The sequence below is a fragment of the Peromyscus californicus genome, unplaced genomic scaffold (genome assembly GCF_007827085.1).
Source record: "Peromyscus californicus insignis strain IS unplaced genomic scaffold, ASM782708v3 Scaffold_22__1_contigs__length_63687245, whole genome shotgun sequence".
In the NCBI taxonomy this organism is placed as follows: domain Eukaryota; kingdom Metazoa; phylum Chordata; class Mammalia; order Rodentia; family Cricetidae; genus Peromyscus; species Peromyscus californicus.
The window spans coordinates 30590955-30616792 of record NW_026294525.1 but is presented as its reverse complement, the minus strand read 5'-3'; the positions used below and the strand labels follow the sequence as shown (position 1 = coordinate 30616792).

At 38.6% G+C, this 25838-nt stretch overlaps 1 protein-coding gene across 4 annotated transcripts in view; it reads left to right on the top strand.

Moving 5' to 3' along the window:
• Nucleotides 1-25838, top strand: part of Eya4 (EYA transcriptional coactivator and phosphatase 4) — a 251289-nt gene that overhangs the window by 209070 nt on the left and 16381 nt on the right. For all 4 annotated transcript variants that reach the window (XM_052751178.1, XM_052751175.1, XM_052751176.1 and 1 more), the window contains 3 exons: nt 6956-7092; nt 8398-8481; nt 22276-22365. In XM_052751178.1, coding sequence (XP_052607138.1) covers nt 6956-7092; nt 8398-8481; nt 22276-22365 — 311 coding nt within the window. The remainder of the gene's footprint in view (nt 1-6955; nt 7093-8397; nt 8482-22275; nt 22366-25838) is intronic.

The window sequence follows — 25838 nt, the reverse complement described above, 5'->3', positions numbered from 1 at the left end:
CACTTGATTTCTATGGGAGCAAGTTTATCATACTCCATATATGAATGAGATCTTGTAATACTCATCTTTATGTTCCCCCCGACTTACCTCACTTAGTATGATGGACTTCGGTGCCGTTTGTGTTGTTACAAAAGGGAAGGATTTCTCTCACCTTTGAGGTTGAATACCGTGTGTGTGTGTGTGTGTGTGTGTGTGTGTGTGTGTGTGTGTGTGTGTGTGTTACTTTCTTCATCCACACGTCTTATGTCTTGAAACTTAGGTTGACCCCATTTCTTGGGGCAGGAGAATTCACTTTCTTCTGAGATGAGCTGTCTTGTTGATCCCAACACAGAGTGGTCAGTCCTGAAACCGTACATACACAAACAACAAAAATGGACCCATCAAGTTGTATTTATATACTTTTGCATATATATACATACATATATGTAGCAGTGATAAGGCAAAAGAGATTACCAATTGGAGAGTGGGGATGGGAAAGATAGAGGTGGCTGGGGAAGGAAAGGGAAAAAGAAACGTGATGAAATTCTAGTTTAATTAAAATATATTTAAAATTACTTATCAATAAACCTGGGGGGCAGATACATCTTAGCAGATTAGCTAAGTCATTCACACAATCTGTTTTTCATTTTTGAGGCACTTCTATAGTGCCCTCTTAATGCCATAGTGACAGTGGTCTTTTGTCCACATCAATTCCAACTCTAGATATCTTTTCTCCTCTTTGATGATAGACACCCTAGCAAGTGTGAGTTTAAATGTATAGTTTTAATTTTATTTCTCTAATTTTTTAAATCTTTTTCATGTACCGATTGACCATCTCTATATCTTCTTTTTGAGAAATGTCTACTCTAGCCCCTTGCTTCTTGTTTCTGTCAGGTTATTTAGTTGTCTTAGCACTGGGTGGTTTGGGTTCTTTATATGTCTTAGTTATGTCAGATGCATGGATTCTCAATATTTTCGTTCATTCTGGTGGTTTGTTAGAGGACTCTCTTGATCAGTAGAAACTGGTGCTATTTGGAGTGGTAAATATTAGTCTAGCAGTTAAAGCAAAAATTTTGGAATCATATCAACACCACCAAATAGTGGCTGATTGTTGCTGGCTAATTAGGTCCATCATGTCAACAGTTCTTCCATAATTATAAGATAATAATAAGATATAAGTTCTGTGTTAGGGTGAGGTTTTATTCTCTCTATCTGTCTCTCTGTGTCTGTCTGTTTTGTCTCTATTGCTGTGTGTCTCTCACACACATACATGCATGTACACAAACACACATACATACACACACACGTTCACAATGAACAAATCACACGAAAATAACAAGTTTTAAAAGATTGAAAACGTTCCTCGTTATTACTTGTCATGAAAGTTCTATTTAAAATGATCACTTATCCCCATGCATCCTCCAAGTTTGAAGTAAGGGCTCACAATAGCAGGGAGTAGCAAAGAATAATGGGGATGCTGATGCTGATGGGGGTAGTGAGTTGATAATTCCACTCTGAAGACCTGCATCTATACAAGATGAATGTATGTCTCCCCTGACCCAGCAATGCCAGTGCTGGGTGTAGATAGATACCCAAGAGGGGAAAGAGCTGACATGCACACAGACAGCATATTACATCAGCTTTACTCATAGCCACCTAACAGATTCCTGATTTAAATAACAATCAGCAGAAAGGATAAAGTATGACATATGTACTTGAGGGAATTCTAGACAAATTAAGGAAAGAACAGAAAATCACTCTGACTTCTCACCAACATAATGAGCTGGGAATGAAGCCAAACACATGTTTTTATACTTCTATTTAAAAGGCAGTGCTTGCTTAGACCAAGAGTTTAATTAAAATGGGCTTATTCTTCACAGTTTTCTTCCAAAGGTCTGCTGTACACTCATGAAAACCCCTTTGCCACATTTTCTCTGTATTCTTCAAGCACTTTTAAGATCCTTTACTAAACTGGCAAAGAATCAACGGGAACAGATTCTCTTGTGTCTAGAAATCCACACACTTCCTGTGACCCCATTTTCCCTTCAACACTGTGATAGTTGCTGAATATCAGGTTTAAATAGCTGACTTCTTCCTGCTTAATTCCTTCAGTATGGACCCAGTCTGCCACCGGCTACCCTGCCTGCAACTTAAGACAATGATTGGAAGTTTGCAATTTTCTCTTCTTTCAATTCTTACACTGCTACCGAAAGTAAAAAGTTACTTTTCTATACATAGCACCTTAAAATTGATCTACAAAAAAATTATAAAGTCCAGAGTCACATGTACACCTGTTATTCCAGCACTTGGGAGGAAAAAGCAAGAGGATCAGGAGTTCTGTGTCATCCTTAACTACACAGGGAGTTTGAAACTAGCATGAGATCTTGTCTCAAAACAAACACAAATAAATGAGAAAGATGAGTGTGTGTGTGTGTGTGTGTGTGTGTGTGTGTGTGTGTGTGTGTGTTTGCAAAAAATGGAGAGGTTTTATAAATGCCATCCCAAAAGAGTTTTGTTTAAGCTTGCTTTTAAAGTAAGAGTTAGTTTGGGGCTGGAAAGCTAGCTCAATGGTTAAGAGCACTTCCTGCTCATGCAGACAAATCTGAGTTGGTTCCCAGTACCCATGTCTGGTGGTTCACAAACAGCTGTTACTCCAGCTCGGGGCATCTGATGTCATCTTCTGGCTTTCATGGACACAAGTGTACATGTACACACACCCATACCCACATCCACACGGACTCATAAATAAAAATAAAATTTAGAGTAAGAATTAATTTGGATCACGTTATTTAAAGGAGGGTATTAGATTTGCAAGATTTAGTAACCTAAGGAAATTTTTGTTTTACTATAATAGTGGAAGGCAGAAAAGGGTTTGTGTGGTTTTACTTAAAGGTTACTATGCATTCAAATATCTAAAGCCTATCCAAATAAGCTGAAATATGAGTTACTGAAAGAGGAAGCAATATTCAAACTTGTACTTAAAACATTTTATTGTTGTACTGTCTATCCTATCAGTGATGATAGTGGAAGAGGTACAATGATCTGTGCCAGTAATATTTTAAGAGAAAATGGCATTTATATAAAAACATATTTTTATGATTTTAGTTCATTTCTTATTGAAAAGGGATTTTTCCTGATTATAGTTTCCCCTCCCCCAACTCCTCCCAGATCCTCCCCACCTTTCTACTCACCCAAATCCACACCCTTTTGCTGTGGGATGGTCTGTATGCCAAGTGTGTTGCTGATTGGTCAATAAATAAATCACTGATTGGCCAGTGGCCAGGAAGGAAGTACAGGCAGGACAAGGAGAGAATAAAGCTGGGAAGTGGAAGGCTGAGTCAGAGAGACACTGCCAGCCGCCACCATGACAAACAGCATGTGAAGATGCTGGTAAGCCATGAGCCACGTGGCAAGGTATAGATTTATGGAAATGGATTAATTTAAGATATAAGAACAGTTAGCAAGAAGCCTGCCATGGCCATATAGTTTGTAAGCAATATAAGTCTCTGTGTTTGCTTGGTTGGGTCTGAGCAGCTGTGGGACTGGCAGGTGAGAGAGATTTATCCTGACTGTGGGCCAGGCAGGAAAACTCTAGCTACACCCTTTCTTGCTCTCTCTCATTAGAAAACAAATAGTCACTCCCCAAAAAATACTAAGAAACAAACACGAATAAAACTTAACAAGCAGAAAAACAAAGAGCTTCCCCCCCAAAAATGCATCAGAAACACATATAGATGTAGAGACACACACAGTGGCATACACAAAAATCACCTAAAAATATATAGTATATATTTAAAAAAAAAACATAGTACATAAGTAAAAGAACTGTAGGGTAAGACAAAAAGGAAAGAAAGGAGGGAAAGAAGGAAGGAAGGAAGGAAGGAAGGAAGGAAGGAAGGAAGGAAGGAAGGAAAAAAGGAAGGAAGGAAGGAAGGGAGAAACGCCCAGAAAAAACATTATGAGAAAAAAATCCGCTGGAAATACCATTGAGTTGGTTTTCTGCTGGCCATCTACTGCTAAGGATGGGACCTGCCCTTACGTGTGGTTTGCATACCCAGTGAGACTCTGTTGGAGAAAATTAATTTTCATTTGAGAGTAGTTTTAATTGGAGATTGCTTATATGCTAGGAATAAGGACTTATATCTACTTCCCCTTTCAGCTCTGGGACTTCATCAGGCCCAGACCTGTGCAGGCCCTGTACATGCTGCCACAGTCTCTGTGAGTTCACACATCAGCCCTGTTGTGTTGAGAAAGCCTTGTTTTCTTGGTATCCTCCATCCCTTCTTGCTCTTACACTCTCTCTACTGCCTCTTCGACGAGGTTCATGAACCCTAAGTGGAGGTATTTGACGGAGACAGCCTGTTTTGGACTGAGTGTCCAAAGGTCTCTCACTTTCTGCACATTGTCCAGCTGTGGGTCTCTGTGTTTATTCCATATACTGCAGGAGGAAGCTTCTCTGATGATGACTGAGCAAGACATTGATAGACGAGTATAGCAGAATGTCACTAGGAGTCATATTTTGTGCTAGGTTCCTTTAGCATAACAGCAGTATTTGGTTTTCCTCTGGGTCCTTGACTATCTAGTCTCAGTTTCTTCACCACACGAGTAGTGTCAAGGATGGGTTCCATCTCATGGAGTGGGCCCTAAATCCAATCAGCTATTGGGTGGTTTGTCTCATAGGCTTTGTGCTGCCATTACATTAGTGCATCTTGCCTGCAGATCACCTTTGTGGATCAAAGGGTTTATAGCTGGGTTGGTATTTACCTTTCTCCTTTGGTAACCTGAAGAATACCTTCCAGTATAATAAACCTTAGTCAAATGGGGTGAAGGCTCTAGGTAGGCACCAGCTCAACTTCTCCATGTTCAATGCGTTGTGTAGATATAGTCTTCAGCAATAGGGCCACCAATAGCCCCAGCAATAGCCTGGGTTTTGGGGGGTTTTCCATGGATCCTTTTTGGCCAACAACTTGATTAGATGTACCCCATCCCTGGCATTGGAAGCTTCATTTGGTGATGAGAGATGTCCAGTTGAGGCTCTGTCTCCCCTGCTATTTGGCAACTTTATTTAGATAATCTTCATCTATGTATACATTTTAGGAAGTTTCTACTGTATTAGGTTTCCATATGACCCTCAAATACCCTTGGTTTTAGCCATCCCTCTTTATAGTCCCTCTATCACTCCCCTTTCCCCCACCATCTGTTTATAGGGAAAGACAGCTAAGATATATTTTTGATCCTGTACAGTACTTCCCAAATAAAAATAAAATAATTATCAAAAGACATGGTAAGATGCTAGTTCTGTAATGATTACTGTTTCTCAGAAAAGCCATGCTCAATGTGCCATTTGTTCAGAATTACTTAATGCCCTGTGGTTTATTTTATTAAATTTTATTTTAAATTCAATGATAAATTAAGATTATCATAATACTTTTTGTTTAGCAACACATCATTTAAATTTAATGCAGAGATTTTCTTATCTAGAGATTTTCATTTTACACTTATGTTTTAAATTAAATACAAATCTGATTCATCCTCAATGATTTCAAAAAGCTACCTATCGAGAATTCAATATATGCTGAAACTGAGGTCCAGTGAAATTGAGTGAAATCCTTGAAGTACAAGATGACTTGTTACACTGTGCCTTGTGTAGGCTGTTTATCTTAACACTGGCTTGGGCAGTGCTTCCTGCTTCTTAAGATTCATGGTCACTAACTTTATGAGTCTGGATTTCAGGGACCTATGGACATACAGAATCCAATTAGATACAGCGTCTGAACTTCAGATGCTGGCTGGGTGGAGGAGTGACTTGTTCTGGGTCCTCACTGACAGAGGCCTTAGCATATGAGATGCTTACAGCATGCAGAATGTGTAGAGCAGGAATACCAGAGCTCCTTGATACCTGCCCTGAGCATGACAGGCCAAGATTCTGAGACTCCTAGGTAGAAAGGCATTTGAGAGAGAGGCTAGAATTAGCAATCCATTAGCTATCAGCTGCCAAATACTAACTATGGCGGGGGGGTGTTTAATAGGATCCAAGATATCACCTGTCTAGAAAGATAAGGACTGAGCCTGTATATTGATTTTGACAATCTGATGGTTATTCAGAACACTCAGTAAAGTATGTGTATTCAAGTTTTGGTGAACTGAAATTATATTTTATTAAGTTGGCTTATCAGGCAGTAGAAGGAACTGTACCATACAGTTGTGTGACCACTGTCTGTTCATGGCTACCAAGCACTTACAACACAGATACCACACATTGAAATAACAGTAATATGCACAATATTTCAAAAAGTTGTTATAAAAGTAATAAAGGTAAAATTTTTCTTGCTAATTTTATATATTGATTACATACCAAAATGACATTTTGTAAATGTTGAGTTAATACATGTGAGTTAATTTTACGTGTCTCTTTTTGCCTTCTAATGTAACTGCTAGAAATTTAAAACTGTGTGATCCATCTTGGGGCTTTCATTTATTTCTGTTGAGTAGCACTAGTACGGATTATTGTCTTAAGGAGGAGTTTCATTTGAGAGAGAAGACAGCAAGGTTTAGATTTGCCCGTGGCCCAGGTAAAAGGCAGAGTGCCAAGGGAAGATCAGACAGGAATGAAGTGATGGGGCAGATTCAGGAAGAGGTGGGGCTGGCCAGTCACGTTTGCAAGTGAAGCATGGGACTGAGCCAGAAGACATCTTGTTTTCTGAAATGTGACCCAAATGGAGGTGAGGCTAGATCTAAACACGGGTAACAATGGAGGTGAAAGTGCTGACAGGAAGCTGAAGGTATCTGGTATGTTAAAGGCATTCAGGTTTCGATGAGCAATTCATATGACCTGGAAAACTGTTTGACTAAATTACAACTTTACATATTTGAACTATGATTTTTGTCGTTAATGTACAGGGATTTGTTAAGTAATAATGAATACTTGTAGTTATTCTAAACTCAGCTGCTCTTCTTGATACAAACTTGTTTATAGGAGAGTTCGATACGGTGCAGAGCCCCTCCACACCAATCAAAGATCTTGATGACAGAACATGTAGAAGTTCTGGTTCAAAGTCTCGAGGAAGAGGCCGGAAAAACAATCCCTCCCCACCTCCGGACAGTGACCTGGAGGTACGCCTGATTATTGCTAAGGAACATAAGATTCTTGATTTTACTGAATGGTATAGTCCATACTTTACAAACTAGTAAGTTTCCAAATTAAAATATGTATCATAAATTGAATGGACCTGTTTTGTCTTAGGTAATTTATCAGTTTGAATTTTGAGATTTTTGTCTATCATAATAGCAAAATTTAAAGCAGTAACATCAAAGGTAAGCAGACTTTGAAAGTTGAAGACTAACATAATTTCATCTTTTGATCCAAACAGATTAAAAAGAGCTAAAAATAAAGCTATTATTTGTGGAATAATATCCCAAGAAAATAGATTTTTAAGAAGATAAAAGCAATCTGTGTAGAACGGAAAATAGTAAAATCTTGTTAATGAATATATATTGTATTTGTGAACTTTTAATGCATTTTTCCATTTGTGAGCTCTTTTGAGATATAACGACATTACCCAAGTTGAGAGTCTATTATAAAACACTGAGAAACTATCATTAACTATAATATGTTACACAATTACATAATCACATAGTTTAACTGGAGAAAAAAATTAATTTCCAGTTGTACCTCAAATCAAGTAACAGACATTGTTCCTCTTCCTAAGAGATTTATGAGACTATACTTGAGAGATGAAATGCATTCTGGAGCCTGGTGGGTGACATGATGAATGATAAACTAGAGAGCCCAATGGACAGGGAGTGGGCCAGAGACGCTGGTCTATTCCAGGGAATTCACCATCCTGTAATTTTGGAGTATCATTTAGTGTGGTCCAAACTCCAAATTCTCTCCCAGAGTCAAACCCCTGATGTTTGGGCGTAATCTCCTAAATTTGTTGAGTCCTTTGAAATCTCTCATGAGTCCCTGCAGGCCAAACACCACATTCACCAGCCTAGGTGATACAAGGGTCAACATTTTACAGTTGCTATTTAAAGGCTACTCATAGACTGTTTTGAAAATATTTAATTCCTCTATAAATTCCAACTGTATGAATCCATGAGGTCTAAAACTATAAATATATATCAACATTGAGACTCCCTTCTATCATAAAGGTAGAATCTTTTTCATAGTAACTATAATCAAATGTCAGCAGTATTCATTCAGATCAGGACACCTGACCATTAAGCTTTTGATCACTTATATCACCCACATCCCCAGCTCTTATGAAGACCTGGCAAATGAAAACTGAATAAATAACGGAAGGAGGTGATTTTGATGTAGACCAGTCAAGGCTGCATATAGCAAACACATCTTCTAACTGTAAAGAGCTGTGTTCTTAAACCATCATTTTGTTAACGCTGCCTGTTTCTCCTCAGCGTGTGTTTGTCTGGGACTTGGATGAAACCATCATTGTCTTCCATTCTCTCCTTACTGGCTCCTACGCACAGAAGTACGGCAAGGTAAGGAATCAAGAGTTTATTCCAGGAAGTGTTCAGGACTTAACCGGTTTTAAAAAAAAAAAGTCAAGATCTGTTTCAAACTACTTTGTTTTCACTGTAGTCTGTCAGGTCTTGTGATAGTCATCCCTTTGCGGTAGCTTATTGCTCTCAAATGTGTACTGACAACTCGGCAGAGCTCATTACGAGTTGCCTTTACAGAGTTTTCTATCTCAGTACCAAAGATCTTGCTCTCGCATATTTGGGGATCACACCCCATCACTTACAGAAAGGCTCATCACTTCTCTGCCTTTCTCCCTTGTTGTTGTTCTCTAATGCATCTCTTAAAACGGCATCATGCCTCGGTGAGTTCTGTTCCCTGGACTGATACATCTGCAGGCTGCTCTGATGGAAACAGGGGTGCTTAGGTCTTTACTGGCTTTGACTCTGCCTGTAGGATTCGACCTAAACAGAGTCAGGTGAGACTATGTTGGCCTAATTTCCACTCCTGTATTAAAACACGTGTTTAGCTTTCATTCTTTTACATATCACAGTCACACCTACCGAAGTGCCTTACCATACCTTTATAGCATGACGAATTAGTTGGTGGTTCCTTCTGTCCTATCAACATGCTGTTTGTAGCAACTGTTATATTTTTGTCTTCTAGACAATGTATAATGGATTGTATTCAAGTGCGTCTTTTGTTTGTTTCATTTTTTATTCATATGTGTGTATTTATATGTGCATGTGAACATGCATACAGGTGACTATGAAAGCCAGAAGAAGGTGTCAGATCCTGAAGCTTGAGTTACAGGTGTGATAGGAGTGCTGATATGTGTGCTGGGAACCGAACCCAGGTCCTCTGGAAGAGCAGGAAGTACGCATAACCACTGAGCCACCTTTCCAGCCCCAAGTGTGTCTTTGTAAATTTGCACTTGGGGTGTATCTATGTTATCATTTGTTTTTAATTTCTAAGTAGATATAAAAGGTAGTTATTTTTTTTAACAACCATTTACCAAAAAATATCATAATCCTTTTATCACTATAATCATCTTTCATAGTTGTCTTGAAACTATGCTTTCAGAGATTATTTCTGTAATTCATGAAAGAGTTGTCTCCATAGCAGGATATATACATAGACATGTCTGCTGGGATAAGGAAAGGACGTGTGGAATAATAAAACAAAAACACATACCCAAATTTGTACCTCATATTTATTAATTTTTATTTCCTGTTTCATGCTCTTCAGGTATGTTTTATAAATGCACCCGTGAACTCAGGCTGCTGCAACAAAACACAGGCTGGGTGATTTTAATTTCTTTCTCAAAATTCTAGAGTTTTTCTCAAAGATTAAAATATTAGTAGGTTAGATTCTGATCAAGGTGGTGGCCTTCTTGCTGTCCCAAATTGTGGGGAACACAGAGGAAGACAGTAAGTTTTTGTTGGAGGGTACCATCCTTGTGACCTAATTTTTCTCTTCCATGCTCCAATATTGGAGGATAGGATTTCAATAGATAAATTTTGAGGCTGCACAAATATTCAGCTCATAACATAATAATATAGCTGGATGAGATTGTAATTAAAACATGATCATGATTTATAACTAAATTGTCATAAATCTGGAGCACAAAAACAAAATTCTATGACTGGTCAGATGTGTAATCGAATGCTTTTCAGATCCTAATCTAAGGAAATTTTTTAAATAATTAGCTTTTCAAAAGCATTCCAGGAGCCTTGCTTAAATGACAATGGTAGCTTATGCAGCTACATTTCATGGTAAATAAAAGCTTAAAATAAACAGTCAGTTTTGAACATATATATGACCCCATGTAAAGATCCCTCCAAGCCCTCACCACTAGGGACTGTCCTGAGATGTGTGTTGCTCCCTTGTGTCAGATCCGTGGTGGAACTCTCTCACCTTTTGGAGCTGTCTTTACACCGTTAATGTGTTCCTTGACATCAGATCTTCATCCTTTTCTAGGAATTGGGGTCTTTTGAATTATGAGATCATCTGGACCCCCCAAATAGAATCTAAAGACCACAGTAACATATCATTATGTGCATTTGTTTTCTTTTTTGTTAAACCAAAGTTAACAGCACTATCTTTAGTATTCTTGCCCAGGTTGTATGACCTCAGTCTGGTGTGAGGAAATCCTCTACATGCAGGCTGAGGTCCTCCTGCATAACTTCATGCCTGAAGCCTTTGGAACTGAACTGTAAAGGGCAGGAAACATAGAGAATAAGCCAAAAGAGTTAAGGGAGGCATAAGGAGAGCAGGGGGTTCAGAGAATGCCAGGAGCCTGAGGAGATGGGATTCGACTGCACGCACACAATGGGGAAAGAGAAACTCGGCAAAAGTTCCCCACAGCATACACTCATTCTTTCCCACCCTGTGACTTTTCTCTAAAGAACACCTTAGTACCAAACTTCTCTCTTATCCAACAATTTTAACCCCAGCATTTAAAAATGAAGAGGACAGCTCACGTTTCTCCCACCAAGTGAGATGTCTGAATAAAGAGATGATAGCCTCATGAGTTCTGCCTGGAACCAGTGAGTTCTTATGCCCATGGATCTTTGTCTACCCTTCTAACCTGTACTGCTGGTTTCTGCCATGAGCTAAAACCACACAAACACCTCGGCAGAGAATATTAATGCCAACACTATCACCAGGCCTTGAACACGCAGACTACCGTAACCTTCAGTCAAAATTGGCTTTTCATTCTAAAGTACCCCATCTCAGGTGTTCTGCTGCAGCAACAGAAACAGCCACCACACATCAGTGGTTCCCCTCGGCTCACCTTCTGAATTCTTCTTCTCTCAGCCACTAGTTCCATTCTGAGACTCTACAGAATCTTTATAAGGAAGGGTAGAGCAAGCAGAACTAGATCAGTAGGAGTAGGCCTTTGGGGGCTATAGCAAGCCTCTGGTTTCTCCTCCTGTCCTTGGTGATAAGAATTATCCTGCCACAACACATAATCCCACCACTGTTCTGCTCCAGTGTGTGAAGTCAAGTGACTACATACTGAAACCTTTGAAACTCTGAGCCAAAATACACCTTTCTTCCTTCACATGAAAATGCCAGGGAACAGCAGGGAAGCGCAACTCATTCTCCTCAACTGACTCACAAGCTGGCTGACTCTAAGAGCAAATCCAAAGCCAAGATCTCAGGCCTCTCTCCACAGGGGTTGCATCACCAAAAAATCTCTCAAGAAGCACGGGAAAATTTTCTAAATGTTTTATCTTGGTAAAAAAAAAAAAAAAATCTTGTTCTTCAACATGTTAATGAGTGATCTTTAGAAAGAGCCTTGTGAGCTAACGTGAAGAGTGCTTACATTTGATGGTGATAGTGCAAGCTATCATATCAAAGTAGTTCTGAGATCGCTTAGTGTAAACCATCTTCTAGTGAGATTTAATTCATCAGCTTTCCAATGAGGAAATGAGGAAGGCTGATGGAAATGAAATCATTCTAGCCTTTATTTGAAAACATAATTTTCATTGCTCTTAACAATGGTAACTAAGATGGGGATGGAGAGATGGCTCAGCTGTTGAAAACACTTAGTGCTCTTCCTGAGGACCTGAATTCCAGCACCCATGTGAAGGCTCACAACCTTCTATAACTCCCCTCCAAAGGATCTGATGCCCTCTTCTGGCCACTGCAGCTACTACATGTGCATAAACTCACAAGGGCACACTCACACATAGTTTTAAAAGTAACTGGGACCATTAGTCATGGAAGGTGGGTGAAAGACTCATATCCTGTTAAGAGTTGTGTAGATTTTAAATTAATTATGTGTATTCAGTCCATTTCATGTCTTAAATCACTCTTGTTTCATCAATGCACATTAAAAATAATTACATTTATTTTTTTATGTGTATGTATGTGTACATGTAACTTTACGCATCTGTGCCAGTCAGAGGACCATTTTCATAAGTTCTTTCTCTCCTTCCATGATATGAGCCCCAGAGATCAAATCCAGGCCATTGGGTTTTGCAGCAAGCTCCTTTACTCTGAGCCATTTTGCCAGGGCCAGTGTGCCTTGGTGTAATGGTGATTTTCCAGGTTTGAAATGGAACATTCCTTATGCATACTGTATATCTATCCTGCAGAATGTTATTATACAAAATACATAAGAATAGGGCTGCTCCAGCTGGAGGGAAGTGGTAAGGGATAAGAGAGTTCCCATGATCCCCACCAAGCAAGGCCCCTCTTCTGTTATTCTCGGTCACTGAAGATGAGCTTACAGAGGCCTAGACTTGCTCTGAATATATCCTGTGGCGAGTTATCAGCTGATTTAGACATTAGAGGATCCCCTGTGCCTGGATAGGTTGCATGACAAGTCATTTGACCTCTGGGACAACTTCTTTATCAGAAATTGACTACAGTGGCATGATAGTATATACTGCTAATCTTGGCACTTGAAAGACTAAGGAAGAAAGATTGTAACTTCAAGGCCTGCCTGGGCTATACAATAGGTTCCAGGCCAGCCTGAGATACATAGCAAGACCCTATCTCAAAATAAATAAGTGGTTTTGAACTTAAAACCTAACAAGAAAATAAGGAGATTGTCTTTCTTTGCTGGAGTTAATGGATGGGTTAAATAAGATCATGTAAATATAGCAGAAGCACTTAGCTAGGAACAGAAGACTCTATTTCTCAAGTCAAATAACTTTAAGTAACAATATATACTCTTTCCTCCCAAATAAGAAGTAACTGGCAATGGATGATTTCAGAGATACAGAAGGTCAGAATTTGCTCTCATGATGCTAATGGTGGTGCTGCATGGCATAAAATACATTGAGCCAGAAGTAGAGGGCATGTTTGCTTGAACTGTGAAATTGAGCCCAAACATCAGCACATCAACCAACCTGCCTGCCTCTACCTGTCTCCCAGACCTGGAGGTTGTAGCGCGTGTTGTCTTTGGCCTCTGACAGTATGCTTGCCATTCCTTAAGTACATCCTCTTCCATGCATTGTCCACTTAGCCGTCACCTCTGCTCTGTACCACTGATGCCCTACAACATATTTTACAAGTGGCACAACCAGCTGGAACTTGTCTCTCTGACATGGTCCTAAGTTTCTAACCTCCTTCAGTTTGGTACTACCACACAGGACCTTTGCATATAAAATTCATAGTCCCCGATGTTCTAGGAATGCCATTATCTCATAAATGCTCATATAACTAATTTTATTTATTCACTTAAGAACACTTGCAGAAAATTCTATATCCGCTTGTCAATAATACAGTTTCCAAAGTTCTTCCTAGTATGTTATCACTTTTTGACTCTGCTCAACTGTCAACGCTCCCTCTTCCCAAGCAGAACTATTTCTGGATCTTTCGGAGAATGGCAAGTGGAGGCTCTGCTGCCGGGAGGCTGGTGATGGGTTCTGTGGCTGAGCACCAGTTGGCATGCACAGTTTTGCCACTGCAAAAATGTAAAATAGAAGTTCACAAATTTGACAGGATGGCGCCCAGGCATCATCCACCACTTGGGAGTTTATGAAGACTGTTCTGATGCTCTGAGTAATTGTGTATATTATTTTACCTACATAACAGCAGCTCCCTCTTCAGATGATGGGATAAATACTAATAAATTTTGCTGTAGGGATTCAATTTATGTTGACCATTAATGACATTCATGCTTGGAAGCCGTGGTTATCTAAGCCACTATGCAGGAGACAAAAGAAATAAATAGCCCAAGCCAGAGGGGAAAAAAAAAAAAAAACAAAGAAAGGTGAATAATTGCATTATTATGTGTAATCATAATTCAGGCTCCCAAGGAAATTTGCCTATATTAAACAATGTCTATGGAAGAGCAGAGCTCATCAGAATAAGCCATCCAGTTGCTTTTGGATTTAACAATCTACACACTCACAGAGAAGCAAGACCTTGGAAGAAGCACTGGCTGGATTTTTTATAGAGTTACAAAGAAAGTAGACTTGCATGATTTAATAGGAAGTGACTGGCATTGCCAAGCAATTAGAATTGTGGATCTGAAACAGCACTCAGGACAGTTAACACCCTAGCCATTACCTCCTTTCTGATCATAAGAGTTGAAGTTTGACTTTGGTGGGAATATAGACCTGAGTTCTGCTGTGGATATTGATCGCTCTGTATGCTGTAAAGGTGTTGCTCTGATTGATTGATAAATAAAATGCTGATTGGCCAGTAGCCAGGCAGGAAGTATAGTGTAGGCGGGATAAGGAGAGATGAGAATTCTGGGAAGTAGAAGGCTGAGTCAGGAGACGCTGAGCTGCCACTGCCATGAGAAGTAAGATGTAAAGTACCAGCAAGCCACAAGCCACATGGCAAGGTATAGATTAATAGAAATGGGTTAATTTAAGATATAAGAACTAGATAGCAAGAAGCCTGCCAAGGCCATACAGTGTATAAGTAAAAAAGTCTCTGTGTGTTTACTTGGGTCTGAGCGGCTGCAGGATAAAACTCCAGCTACAGAGTTCAAATTCTATCTCTGCGTCTTAAGATCACGTGACCTTGGGAAGTTTGTTTTGTATGTGGTTCAAAGGGAATTTGAAATTTGGGTAACTGGATGCTTTCCTGGAAAAGTGCTCCTTTCTTTTGTATCTGTCACTTTACTTTTCAGTATGAGGCACTCAATTCAGTGACAAGAACTCAACACTATTTATAGTCATGGTGGCTAGAGTCAGATTTGGGAGTACATAAAGTAAATGAAAACAGAATTGAATTTCCAAGTGTCAAAAAATAGACAATATGAGTCAGTGCGGTAGTGTATACCTTAATCCAAGTACTCAGGAACCTAAGGCAGAAGTATTCCTATGAGTTCAAGGCCAAATGAAATAGGTAGTATTTTTCATGGTTGCTCATTGCATGTTCATGTACCCATGTGTGTAGTATTACACAAAAAGAACATACACACATAGAATAAAGCTGAATCCAAGTCGGTGACATGTGTCAGAGTCTGCCTATGGGAGGTTGAGAGGCAGTGGTGGCTACAATCTCTTTTTCAAAGCTTTATGTCTGATAAGTGTTTAGAAACTTTTTTTCTGCTAGATTGAATAGTGCTAGGTGATGTCATAAAAGTTCCAGGGCCAATTTATGGCATCTTCCTCAACCATTCTCCAAGTTGTTTATTTTTTTAATCAGCAAAATATTTTTATTATTACATTAGTTTTAAATTTTCATACGTGTTTACAGTATTTACATGATTTTCCCTCCCTCCAACTTTTCCTATGACCCCCACTCCCTCTCAAATTCATGATTTCTTTTTTAATTACTGTTGCTACATATATGTAAATGCACAAATATGTAAGCTCAATCCGCTGAGTCTGTTTAGTATTGCTTGTATGTGTATGTATTTAGGACTGGCCACTGGGTGTTAGATAATCACTTAGAGAGTTCATTCCTGGGGAAGAGCCATTCTCCTTCTATCAGGAGCCATTCATTTCATAATGAGGTGGGGCCCTTTAAGCCTTCCTCTAACCACAATGACAAATCAGCTGGTGTTTTTATTGTTCAGGTCTTGTTTAAACAACTGTGTAGCTGAAAATTGATGAGTTTAGCTTCCCAGTCATACATAGAAGACAAATGTCACAGTGGACATTCTGGTCCTCTGCCTCTTAGAAGGTTTCTGTCCCATTTACTGTGAGGTTCCCTGAGCCTCAGGTGTAGGGATTGTGTTTTGCATGCATCATTGACAGCTAAGCACCCCCATAGTCTCTGCATTTGACCAGTTAGGGCTCTCTATAATGGTCTGGTACAAAAGGAAGCTTCTTTGATAAGGGGGGAAAGCTACAGTTATCTGTGGGTTAAAGGTGAGTATTTAGAATGTGGTTAGAAATTGTACTGATTTAGAAAAATGGCAGTAGTACTCCTCAAAGATTTTTGACCATCCTATTTACTGATACTTGGCTAGGTTTTCAGTACTGTACATGATTTCGGTCCTGTTGAGTGGGTCTTGGTTACAGCCAACACTTAAGTGCCACTATTGTACCTTCAGCAATATCTTGCTATGACTGTTATGTTGTGGTTCATAGGCATCACAGCTGGTAGGATTATTAATTACTTTGTTCCCTGGTGGCTTGCATAGTGACCTCTAGTATTATGCAAGCTAGTCCTCATTGAGGAAACTTTCAGGTCAGACTCAGCTCTATTCCTCAGAGTTCTGTGTCTGATGTATGTGGTGCCATCAGTAATAGAGACTTACCTTCAACCTCTGGAGACAACCAAGGGCTTCGTATTGTCTTATGAGCCTCTTGGACTTCCTTGACCAACAACTCAAAAGGAGTCTTCCCATGCCTAGTAATAGGATTTTTATGAAGCAGTCTGGTTCTTGGAGAGAACACCATTGCCTCAAATGGTACAACTTCCTTTAAACTAAACTTTTATGCACGTATTCTTATATGTTATATGTAATTTTAGCTAAATATAATATGATTCCCTATGGCTTTTCCAAACATCTTTCATCCTTAGTGTTATTTATCTCTCCTTCCTCCCTTTCCTTCTATATTGACATCCCTGCCTTCTCCCAAGTTGAAGCACCCTTTTCTAATTTCAGGCAGAGTCCCTCCTGGAACCTGGAGCTCACTGATTCAACTACGGGCTGGCCAGTGAGCTCTAGGAGTCTTTCAATCTTTGCCTCCCTAGCAATGAGGTTATAATTGAAAGTCCAGCTTTTTATGTGGGTGCTGGGGATCTGAACTCAGGTCCCTGTGCTTCCATATCAAGTGCTCTACCAACTGAGCCATGTCTCCAGCCTTACTTTTATTTCATTGGTTTTGTTTTACTTCTCCTTTCCCAGAATTTGAGTTCATGTAGGCACTCTAAACCATGTGAACATATGATCAATAAGGGAATGTTCCTAAAGACATTTTCTAATGTTTCTAATGTTCCTAAAGCATTTCTTCCTTCTTCTTCTTCTTCCTCTTCCTCTTCCTCTTCTTCTTCTTCTTCTTCTTCTTCTTCTTCTTCTTCTTCTTCTGCTTCTTTTTCCTCTTCCCCCTCTTCCACCTCTTTCTCCTCCTTTTTCTCCTCTTCCTCCTTCATTTTCCTTTTAGGCAGTACTGGGAATTGAACCTAAGACCTCATGGATACTAGGCAAGCATTCAACCTCTGACCCATAGACTCAGGCTTCCCTTTAAGAACTCTGAAATTTACTACCTATTGCTCAGAAAAAAATAAGTCAGATACAGAGTTTCCCTTCTGGTTCATGACTGGATTTCATTTCATCTCTTATGTCTAATTAGAAGAGTCCTTGCATCTAGGGAAGGCAGGAACAAGTTCCACCTTGGCTCGTGGAGCTGGCTTATCTTCTTTTCCAGTGTGCTCAGGCATCTGTCCCTTGTGTAAAAATCTACAAATGTGCTTTAGGTCCCAAAGGAATAACTGATCCAAGATCTCAGCATCTTAAAAGAAAAATAGTCCTCCGTTTCTTTAAAAATACATAATTGCTGCATCTCCTGAGATAGTTTTACAGTGTTTCCCTAGAGGAGGAATTGCAGCTGATGGCCCAATGCAGGGCAGAGACCCACAGACAGACAGTCTGGCTCCAATTTATGTTCTGTGCTAACATGGCTAATAGGCATTAGTATTTTGATTTAGAGAAGTGCTCTACTGGATCCTGAATTGCTTGTATGCACTGGTAACATCTGGCTCAGAGGCACACACTTCAAGGCCAAGTGCTATTTGTTTTCTTCATCTTCTTTTCCCTCCTCTTCCTCTCTCTCTCTCTCTCTCTCTCTCTCTCTCTCTCTCTCTCTCTCTCCCCTTCTTCCTTCCCTTTCACTCTTTCCAACAGAGTGCCTTGGGAATAACTTCAGTGTTTTGATAGAGCAGTACACAGCATAAATTGGCAGAAGTTCCATTTGCCCCATGTTGAACTCTGTTGGAGACACACTGAATCTTTCAGAACTCTTTTATACATGTAATATGTATCAGAACTTTCATACAGCCCTGTCTGTACCATTATTTTGCCACCTTTTCACTCTGTCCAAGTTTTTGCTGTCACTTCATTTTCAGTTCTAAACTCAACACTCACTACAGCTAAGTGGAAAAAAATGCAGCAAATCCGGATTCATAAGGAACTCTGTAAACATCTATGAAAATGAGTAAGCATTTCAGTACAAAACTTGGATTCTCTCCAGAAGTATGTCTCACTCTCAAATGCTTGATAAAAAGCAGTGGAACTGTAGCCACTGGTGGCTCCTTCCCAGCCAGGGGTACCTATGATGGCCCAACTCTGGGAAGGCTTTACCCACCAGACACACAGTCCTCCGTTTTGGAATCTGAGATCTGTAAGATTCTTCAACTGGAAAAATGTGATGCTGTAATCTGCTTCCTTAAAATTAACTGTCCCAGTGACTTACTTAACTGGAAGGGAGGGGAGATAAAATTATATATTTGAAGTGCAGCCTTCCCCAAACAGTCTCTGAGAAACAAGATCACCACCTCTTCACTTGGTTTTCCTTGGCTTATGGCATAGATGACCAAACAACTCTCTTTCAGTGGGCTTGCTCTCTGGAAAACTTAGTAAAATTTAACCAGTTCACACTCTGACAAAATCGAATCTAAACTTACCCAGGACAAGGGAATCCGAGGCTGATATGTAAAATTAAATTAAATTATAAAATTAAAAAAAAGAAATGGAGTTTTTGCCAGAATGCTTACTGAGTGCTGGCTGTAGTACAGTATGTGATGTACAAACACCACAGCTTGCAAAACAAGTGTGTAGCCCTCCCAGTGCCATGGGGTTGCATTCCAATGGTGTGCTCGAATATAGCTTTCATCATACCATATGCTGTGCCTGCTTACCAGAAGAGCCATGTATTTTTAAAATGTATTTGTTTGCATGCTTATCAGATGCACAGAAAATGCATTCTTTGTGGATTTTTCTACCACTGTTGGATAGCACCAAGAGGGATGCAGTTTGGAAGCATGTTATCAATCAAAAAAACAATCAAAGGGCCACTAGGTTTTTTTTTTCCCATCTTCCCTTAAATCAGATCTGTAAATGCAAAGAATGTAAGGAATGAACATGAGATAGCCAATAATTTTATTGGAAATTTAAAAAGAAACAAATACCAGTTAGGATAAAAGTTTCACTAGCCTAGCCTCCAACAGAAAAAACTTTAAGAAGCAAGATATTTATGTACCCCCATCTGAAATAGATATCTTTAGGGCAGAAATCATGAGGGCTCGGTGAGGCTCCCTTTTACTGTCTTGCATCATGGACATTCCTCAAAAGCAGGGAGCGTCACTAATGGAATTATATGTTTTCATGCTGTAATTACATTTGATTTTCCTGATATTTCTGTAGACATTTTGTTCACGGGTCCATGACTTAGCAGAATATTTAGAAATTTTCTATAACCTTGTCCTAATTAAGACCCACTCCATTCCCTCAAAAAGAGAGGATTAGCAAGAGCAATTTTTAACAGAAAAAGACAAAATGTGTAGTTAAAAAATTATTCAAGCTTCAAAGAGTTCTTTCAATAACAATAAAGGATATGAACAACAACAAAATATAGTCTTATAATGGAAGGAAAGACAATCAGTCAGGGGTCTTTCTGAGTTCTGGAATGGCCTGAGCTAAAAAAAATAAAATAAAGTCAAAAATTTTTGGCTATACAACATATATTTTCTTTGTATTTCAAAGAGTATTTGTTAGACAAAATAATTTGATCTTTGCCTTGTGTTGAGTCGTATTGTAGGACACTTTGGACCTTCCAGAACCTGTATGCATAATGTATATCAGAGTACTCATACAACCCTTCATCATGCCACTTTTGGATTTTGATGTATTTGGGTATATTGATCCAGGTAAGCTGTCACTGACAGAAGATGGATGAGGCAGTAGAGTCTAGGTCACCATAGGTTGTGCTCCAGGATATAAGCAATATACATAGGATTTTGTCAAGGATCTTTAAAAGACCCCCAAAAAAATGCCTGAGAAAATTAAACTAATAAAGTGTGGTGGAATCTCACACACTATTCCTGCCTTAGCCTCATCTTCTCTCACATAAAGCCTTAAGTTTGTTCTATAGAACAAACCTCCATACCCCATTAGCATTCTATTTTAATTTCCTTCACAAAGCACTATGGACACAGATGTAGGAAGAAAGCTGGTTGGTGTTGTGGAGGGACATCTACTGGCAAATGGAGCAGGTTAGAGGTATAATTGAATGTCACTGGGCCTGACCTGGATGGGGTGTTCTTATCTGCAATTGAAGTAGAGCTAGCTTTGCATCTCCCTAGGTTTACTACCTTTCTTAAAATGCCATTTATTAGAATATTGAGATCCAAATTTCAGGTCTGTTCTCAAATTCCTGCAGTCTGGTTCATGGCCCAGCCACTCAACCCAAATCATACTCCGAGGAATTCCTAAATAACTTCTCAGCCAAAACCAATAGTGTCCTTCTAGACTTCTCAGCTTCATGTAAAAATCATTGTCTTCACTATGAAATAGCCATCTAGCCTTAAATTCAAAGGAATCATCCCTTCCACTTTCTCTACTTTCTGCATCTTCGTAGTGATACCTGTAGTAGTTCTCTAGATTTTGTTACATCGTTGATCATTTCAGCACAACCATGTGAAGGATTTCTCATTTGTCCCTAAACTCTTCTTAAGGTCTCAAAATCTCCTGATGCTGGAATTTCACCTTCAGTTAGTCATGGTAAAGTAACAACTCTGCTCCTGAGTCTTAAGCTTTTGCTGCTATTTGAGATATTGGTCATGGATTATAAGTAGTAAATGAATATTCATTTACTTTCCACTTCTTGCAATCTTTGTGAAATTAAGGTTAGAGCTCACTATACATATAGCTAAATAAGATTCCTGTTAACCTATCAATCAAGATGCAATCCGTAATTAAGTGGCAATTTTACCATTCTTTGTCTGCTCTTACTGCCCTGACATAATGCAGTCTCTGCTCAAGTCCTATGACATTCACTTGGCCTATTCTTCTCCATCTCTAATTTGATTGTGGCCATTCTTTTTTTCCTTTTATTTTTAAGATTATAATATATTTATAACCTTTCTCCCTTCCCTTTCCTCTTTCCAAATCCTCTAAATACCTCTCCCTACTCTTCCTCAATGCACTTCCTCTTTTTTCACTGTTATTGTATGCATATATGTATGTACATATATATTTCTAAATATAACCTATCTAGTCTGTGTAATATTTACCATGTTTTCTCTGTTCTTCAGCACTCATCCAAATATGTTTTCTAAAAGGTATACATAGCATATATGTAAACCAAATCATCTAAACTAGTTGGCTTTCTTGCTTCTCTTATGAATATACTGATTTAGCAGATAAATTTCTATTGAAATATGTTCTTAATCTATATGTGTATATAAATTTCTGTAAATTACCAGATATATCTTTTGAGATTCATGTTTGTGGATAATTCATAAGTCATTTTATACACACATATGTAAATATTTAAATATTATAAATAGCATAATTGTATTTGGGTCTATACCATAAATTTCAATACATGTGTACACTATATAATGATCAAGTTGATAATTAGTAGTTCCATTTCAAACATTTACCATTCTTAGAGGTGAGAACATTTGAAATCATTTATTCTGACCATGTGGAAGACTACAGTAAATACTGTTAACTATAGTTACCCTACTTTATATTATCAGCCACTAAGACATTGTTATATTTTTAGATATTTCATAATTCTTCAATTCTTCCTTCACCTCTGGAAAATGTTTTAATCCTCACTAAAAATTTATTTAATATTTTGCCTTCTCCAACAATATGTACTTAAAATATTTATTAATCATTGAGATTATTGAAATTTTATCTCATTATATATGTATCTTTTCAGGATCCCCCAATGGCTGTGACCCTCGGGCTCCGAATGGAGGAAATGATCTTTAATCTTGCTGATACACATTTGTTTTTTAATGACTTAGAGGTAAGAATTTTAAAAGCCAAGAACAATTATTGTCAACACAAAAACTCTGAACTGGTATTATGTATGCAGAAAACCTTAAGAAATTTGAAAACATGCATTCTCATCCCATGAGAATTGTGAAGTTCTTGTCAAGTGGAAAAATTACATACACTAGCATGAACAAAATGCAAACCTGTGCTCTTGAATTATACATATTTACAGACACATGCTGAGAACGAAAATATCTTAGAAAAGTAGATGGCCCCTTTTGTGTCTTGGGTCAGACAATCCCTCATAATACCCTGTTCCTTTGGTATCTAAACTTTGCATTAGCATCAGCCTATCTAGGTTACTAATCAGAAAATGGTTTATGTTATTCACTAGATGGTATTCACCAATCCTCTTCCAGGCAGAAGCATGAACCATTGAGTGTTGCAGCATCTTTGGACACACTCTCATTTGCATTATCTGCCCTTCTAGATTAAAGAATGCTGGAGCTAGTTACATGGCATAGCTGATGAGTCTTAATGCATTGAGTACTGACTTCTATCAGGGCTTCCATTCCTAATGTCAATGCCAACACAATTGTCTGGTAAAGAAAAGATACAAAGAAAGTAAAAATGAGCAAAATGAAAGAGCACAAGAAAATCTAGCCTCAGAGTAGCTATATGTATGCCATGATAAAGAGCATAATGTCTGTATTAGCAATCAGGTACCAGACATGCAGAAAGGAGAATATGAAATACTGAAGTAGTTTTGGCAAAGAACCAAAAATACCTTGTGTACAAATACAATTGGGCTAAAATAGAGATTTCTCATTTTTTAAATGACACGCTTAAGTTTTTATTTTAATTTTGTAATTTCACAATGGGGTAAAATTATTTATTTGTAGCCACATTATGAACAGAGATGGTGATTTTTATTATGACATTGTATATATGACATATATGTCGTGTGTGTGTGTGTGTCTGTGTGTGTGTGTGTGTGTGTGTGTGTGTGTGTGTGTGTATGTCTCCAAGGTTACCAGCTAGCTCAATAAATGAACTCTGATTTTAAAGCAGGTTTGAAGCAAGAGTACAGACAGACTTCTGCCCCCCAAGCCTTGACGAAATTAGGGTGAAAGAAAGAAAAGCCACATTTTAGCGAGTGACTTAGACAAGACTTTAGGTCAAGACTTAGCTGTACCAGAGACAGATGAAAAATGATTCCATGTGAACCGTGAAATCATGTGCCGAAAGCTGCAAGGTCAGAAGAGATTAGTTGCTGTTTTCTCAGTCCCTTCCGTGTTTTCACTGCGTGATAAAGTGTCTGCTCAAAGCAGCTTTATTTCTTAATGAACAATATGAAAGCTCAGTCTTCTTCAACTAGTTTTCCATTTTTGTACAGTAAGAAATACTGACGACCCTCATACAACCCGGCTTCAGCTATCCCCACTGCTCATTATTCCCAGGGATACAGGATGGTTTTATGATGATGCCTGTAAACAGGAAACAATTGAACTTACATGGAACTTGACATTTTAAATACAGTAATAGCTAGTTGTTGCTTTTCTTGTTCTTAGTATGATTGAGTCTCAGCTTAAGACTGGTAAGATGGTTAATATTTTCTAAGTTACTAAGAGAATTGAGAAACTGTATGTGGTTTTGTCCCAGCTTTATGATGTGTGTCTCATTTGATTTCTTCGTACTAGAAACACGTGGAATAAATGAACTTTAAGCTTTTTGGTGGCATATTAGAAATAAAATGGAATAGGGCAAACAAGGGTCATCAAGCCTACTGGATCCCACTATGACAGAAGAGAATGGACTCCACAACTCTGTTCTCTGAGCGCCACACAGGCACTATGACACACATACACACACACACACACACACACACACACACACACACACACACACACACAAAGTGCATGCACACACATAAATACAATAATAATAATAAATAGTTTTTAAATAAAATCCTCACCTTTTAGCAGAACATTAAAATGAGAATGTGAGGGAATCTTAACACAAATATGTAAATACCTTTACATGCTTGGCGTAAATATTGCAACATACATAAAAAGCTGTGGCTAAATTTTGTGCTTTTAGACTTTTCATCTCATGCAGGATATGTTCAAAGTACTTCATAAATATCCGCTGTGATCACTAACAGCAATATTAAACTGAGAAATATTGGTGTTGACATTTCTCTTTCGGGTGTGTTTTAGAATTCCACAGAACCACTATTTGACTTAAACCCCACAGTTCAACTATTGAACTGTACTCCACTTGATCAATAAAAAATAAGCCTGATCAAAGCAGCAGTGTGTGCATGTGTGTGTGTGCAGGTAGATGAGTCCAGGAAACACCAAAGTGTATTGCCAAGTGACACAAACAAACACCGGACTAATAGGACCCAGGCAGTAACTTTCAAGTCCGTTTGGTAGAGTTACCTACATGCCTACTGTCCTGCGTGGCTAATTTTGAACATCACATTTATGTCAATATCCCTTTTGTCAGCAAACTTCTGACAAAGGCTCCATCGTAGGAATTAAGAAGTCAAACCTGCTTCTGCTGACACACAGAACTGCTCAACACAGTACATATTACCATTAGCTTATTGTGAGAATTTTTTCCCTGTATATTTAATCTCTTAGGATCTTTTGTGGAATCCGAATGTCTATTTGAAACAGTAAATGCTTTAATACGTGGTGCACCATGGGCAGTGACAGCTGTTTCTCTCAAACTTCCTCAAGAGATCCAAATCTGAATCTGACTAGTCAACACTTCATTCCATTCTGCCCACCCCCCAACCCCAGCAAGAGAATTCTCTCTGTTCAAAAAAATGTTATTTCAGTTAGAATAACTTCCAGAGGAGAAAGCACCGGGGAGTTGGGGTTCACAAAAGCGAGAGAAGAGTCCTGTGGCTTATTACTGGAATAGATCAGGAACAACTTTGTGGTTACCTTATAAGACAAATTTAAAGCATTTATGATTAACACCAGAATTATTTCAAACATTTGAGGTCTTTGCTAAGCTATGTTCAAAACCAAAGCACTTGGATGTTTGGGGGAGTGCTTTAGATTTGTGTTAAAATGATTCCTGCATGGCTCCTCACAGTGAAAACTAGTTGATGAACAATTATTTATCTTTTCCCTTTAAAATCTAAGTAATTGAAGTTCAAGTTTCTTTCACTGGACCGTAATCCTCGGGCAACTGTCCAGAGTCAACACAGAGAGTTACTAAGCATAAATTTAAAGAGAGTTAGACTTGGAAGGTCCTCAAACCTAACTTCAAATACAGAGTGCATGGTCCAATAAGTTTGATATACTGTTGTCCTCAGGAGTCAAAAATGAATTTGGGGGCAAGTTATGTACAAATTAATCATGTGAGTTTAATACTTGAAATGTCAGGGGAGCTTTTCAAAAAAAATTAGAATAAAAAAAGTATTCAAGAAATAACTTCTGGTGGTTGGAGGAACTCACAAAAATCTCCCTGCCCAAGAATGTCACC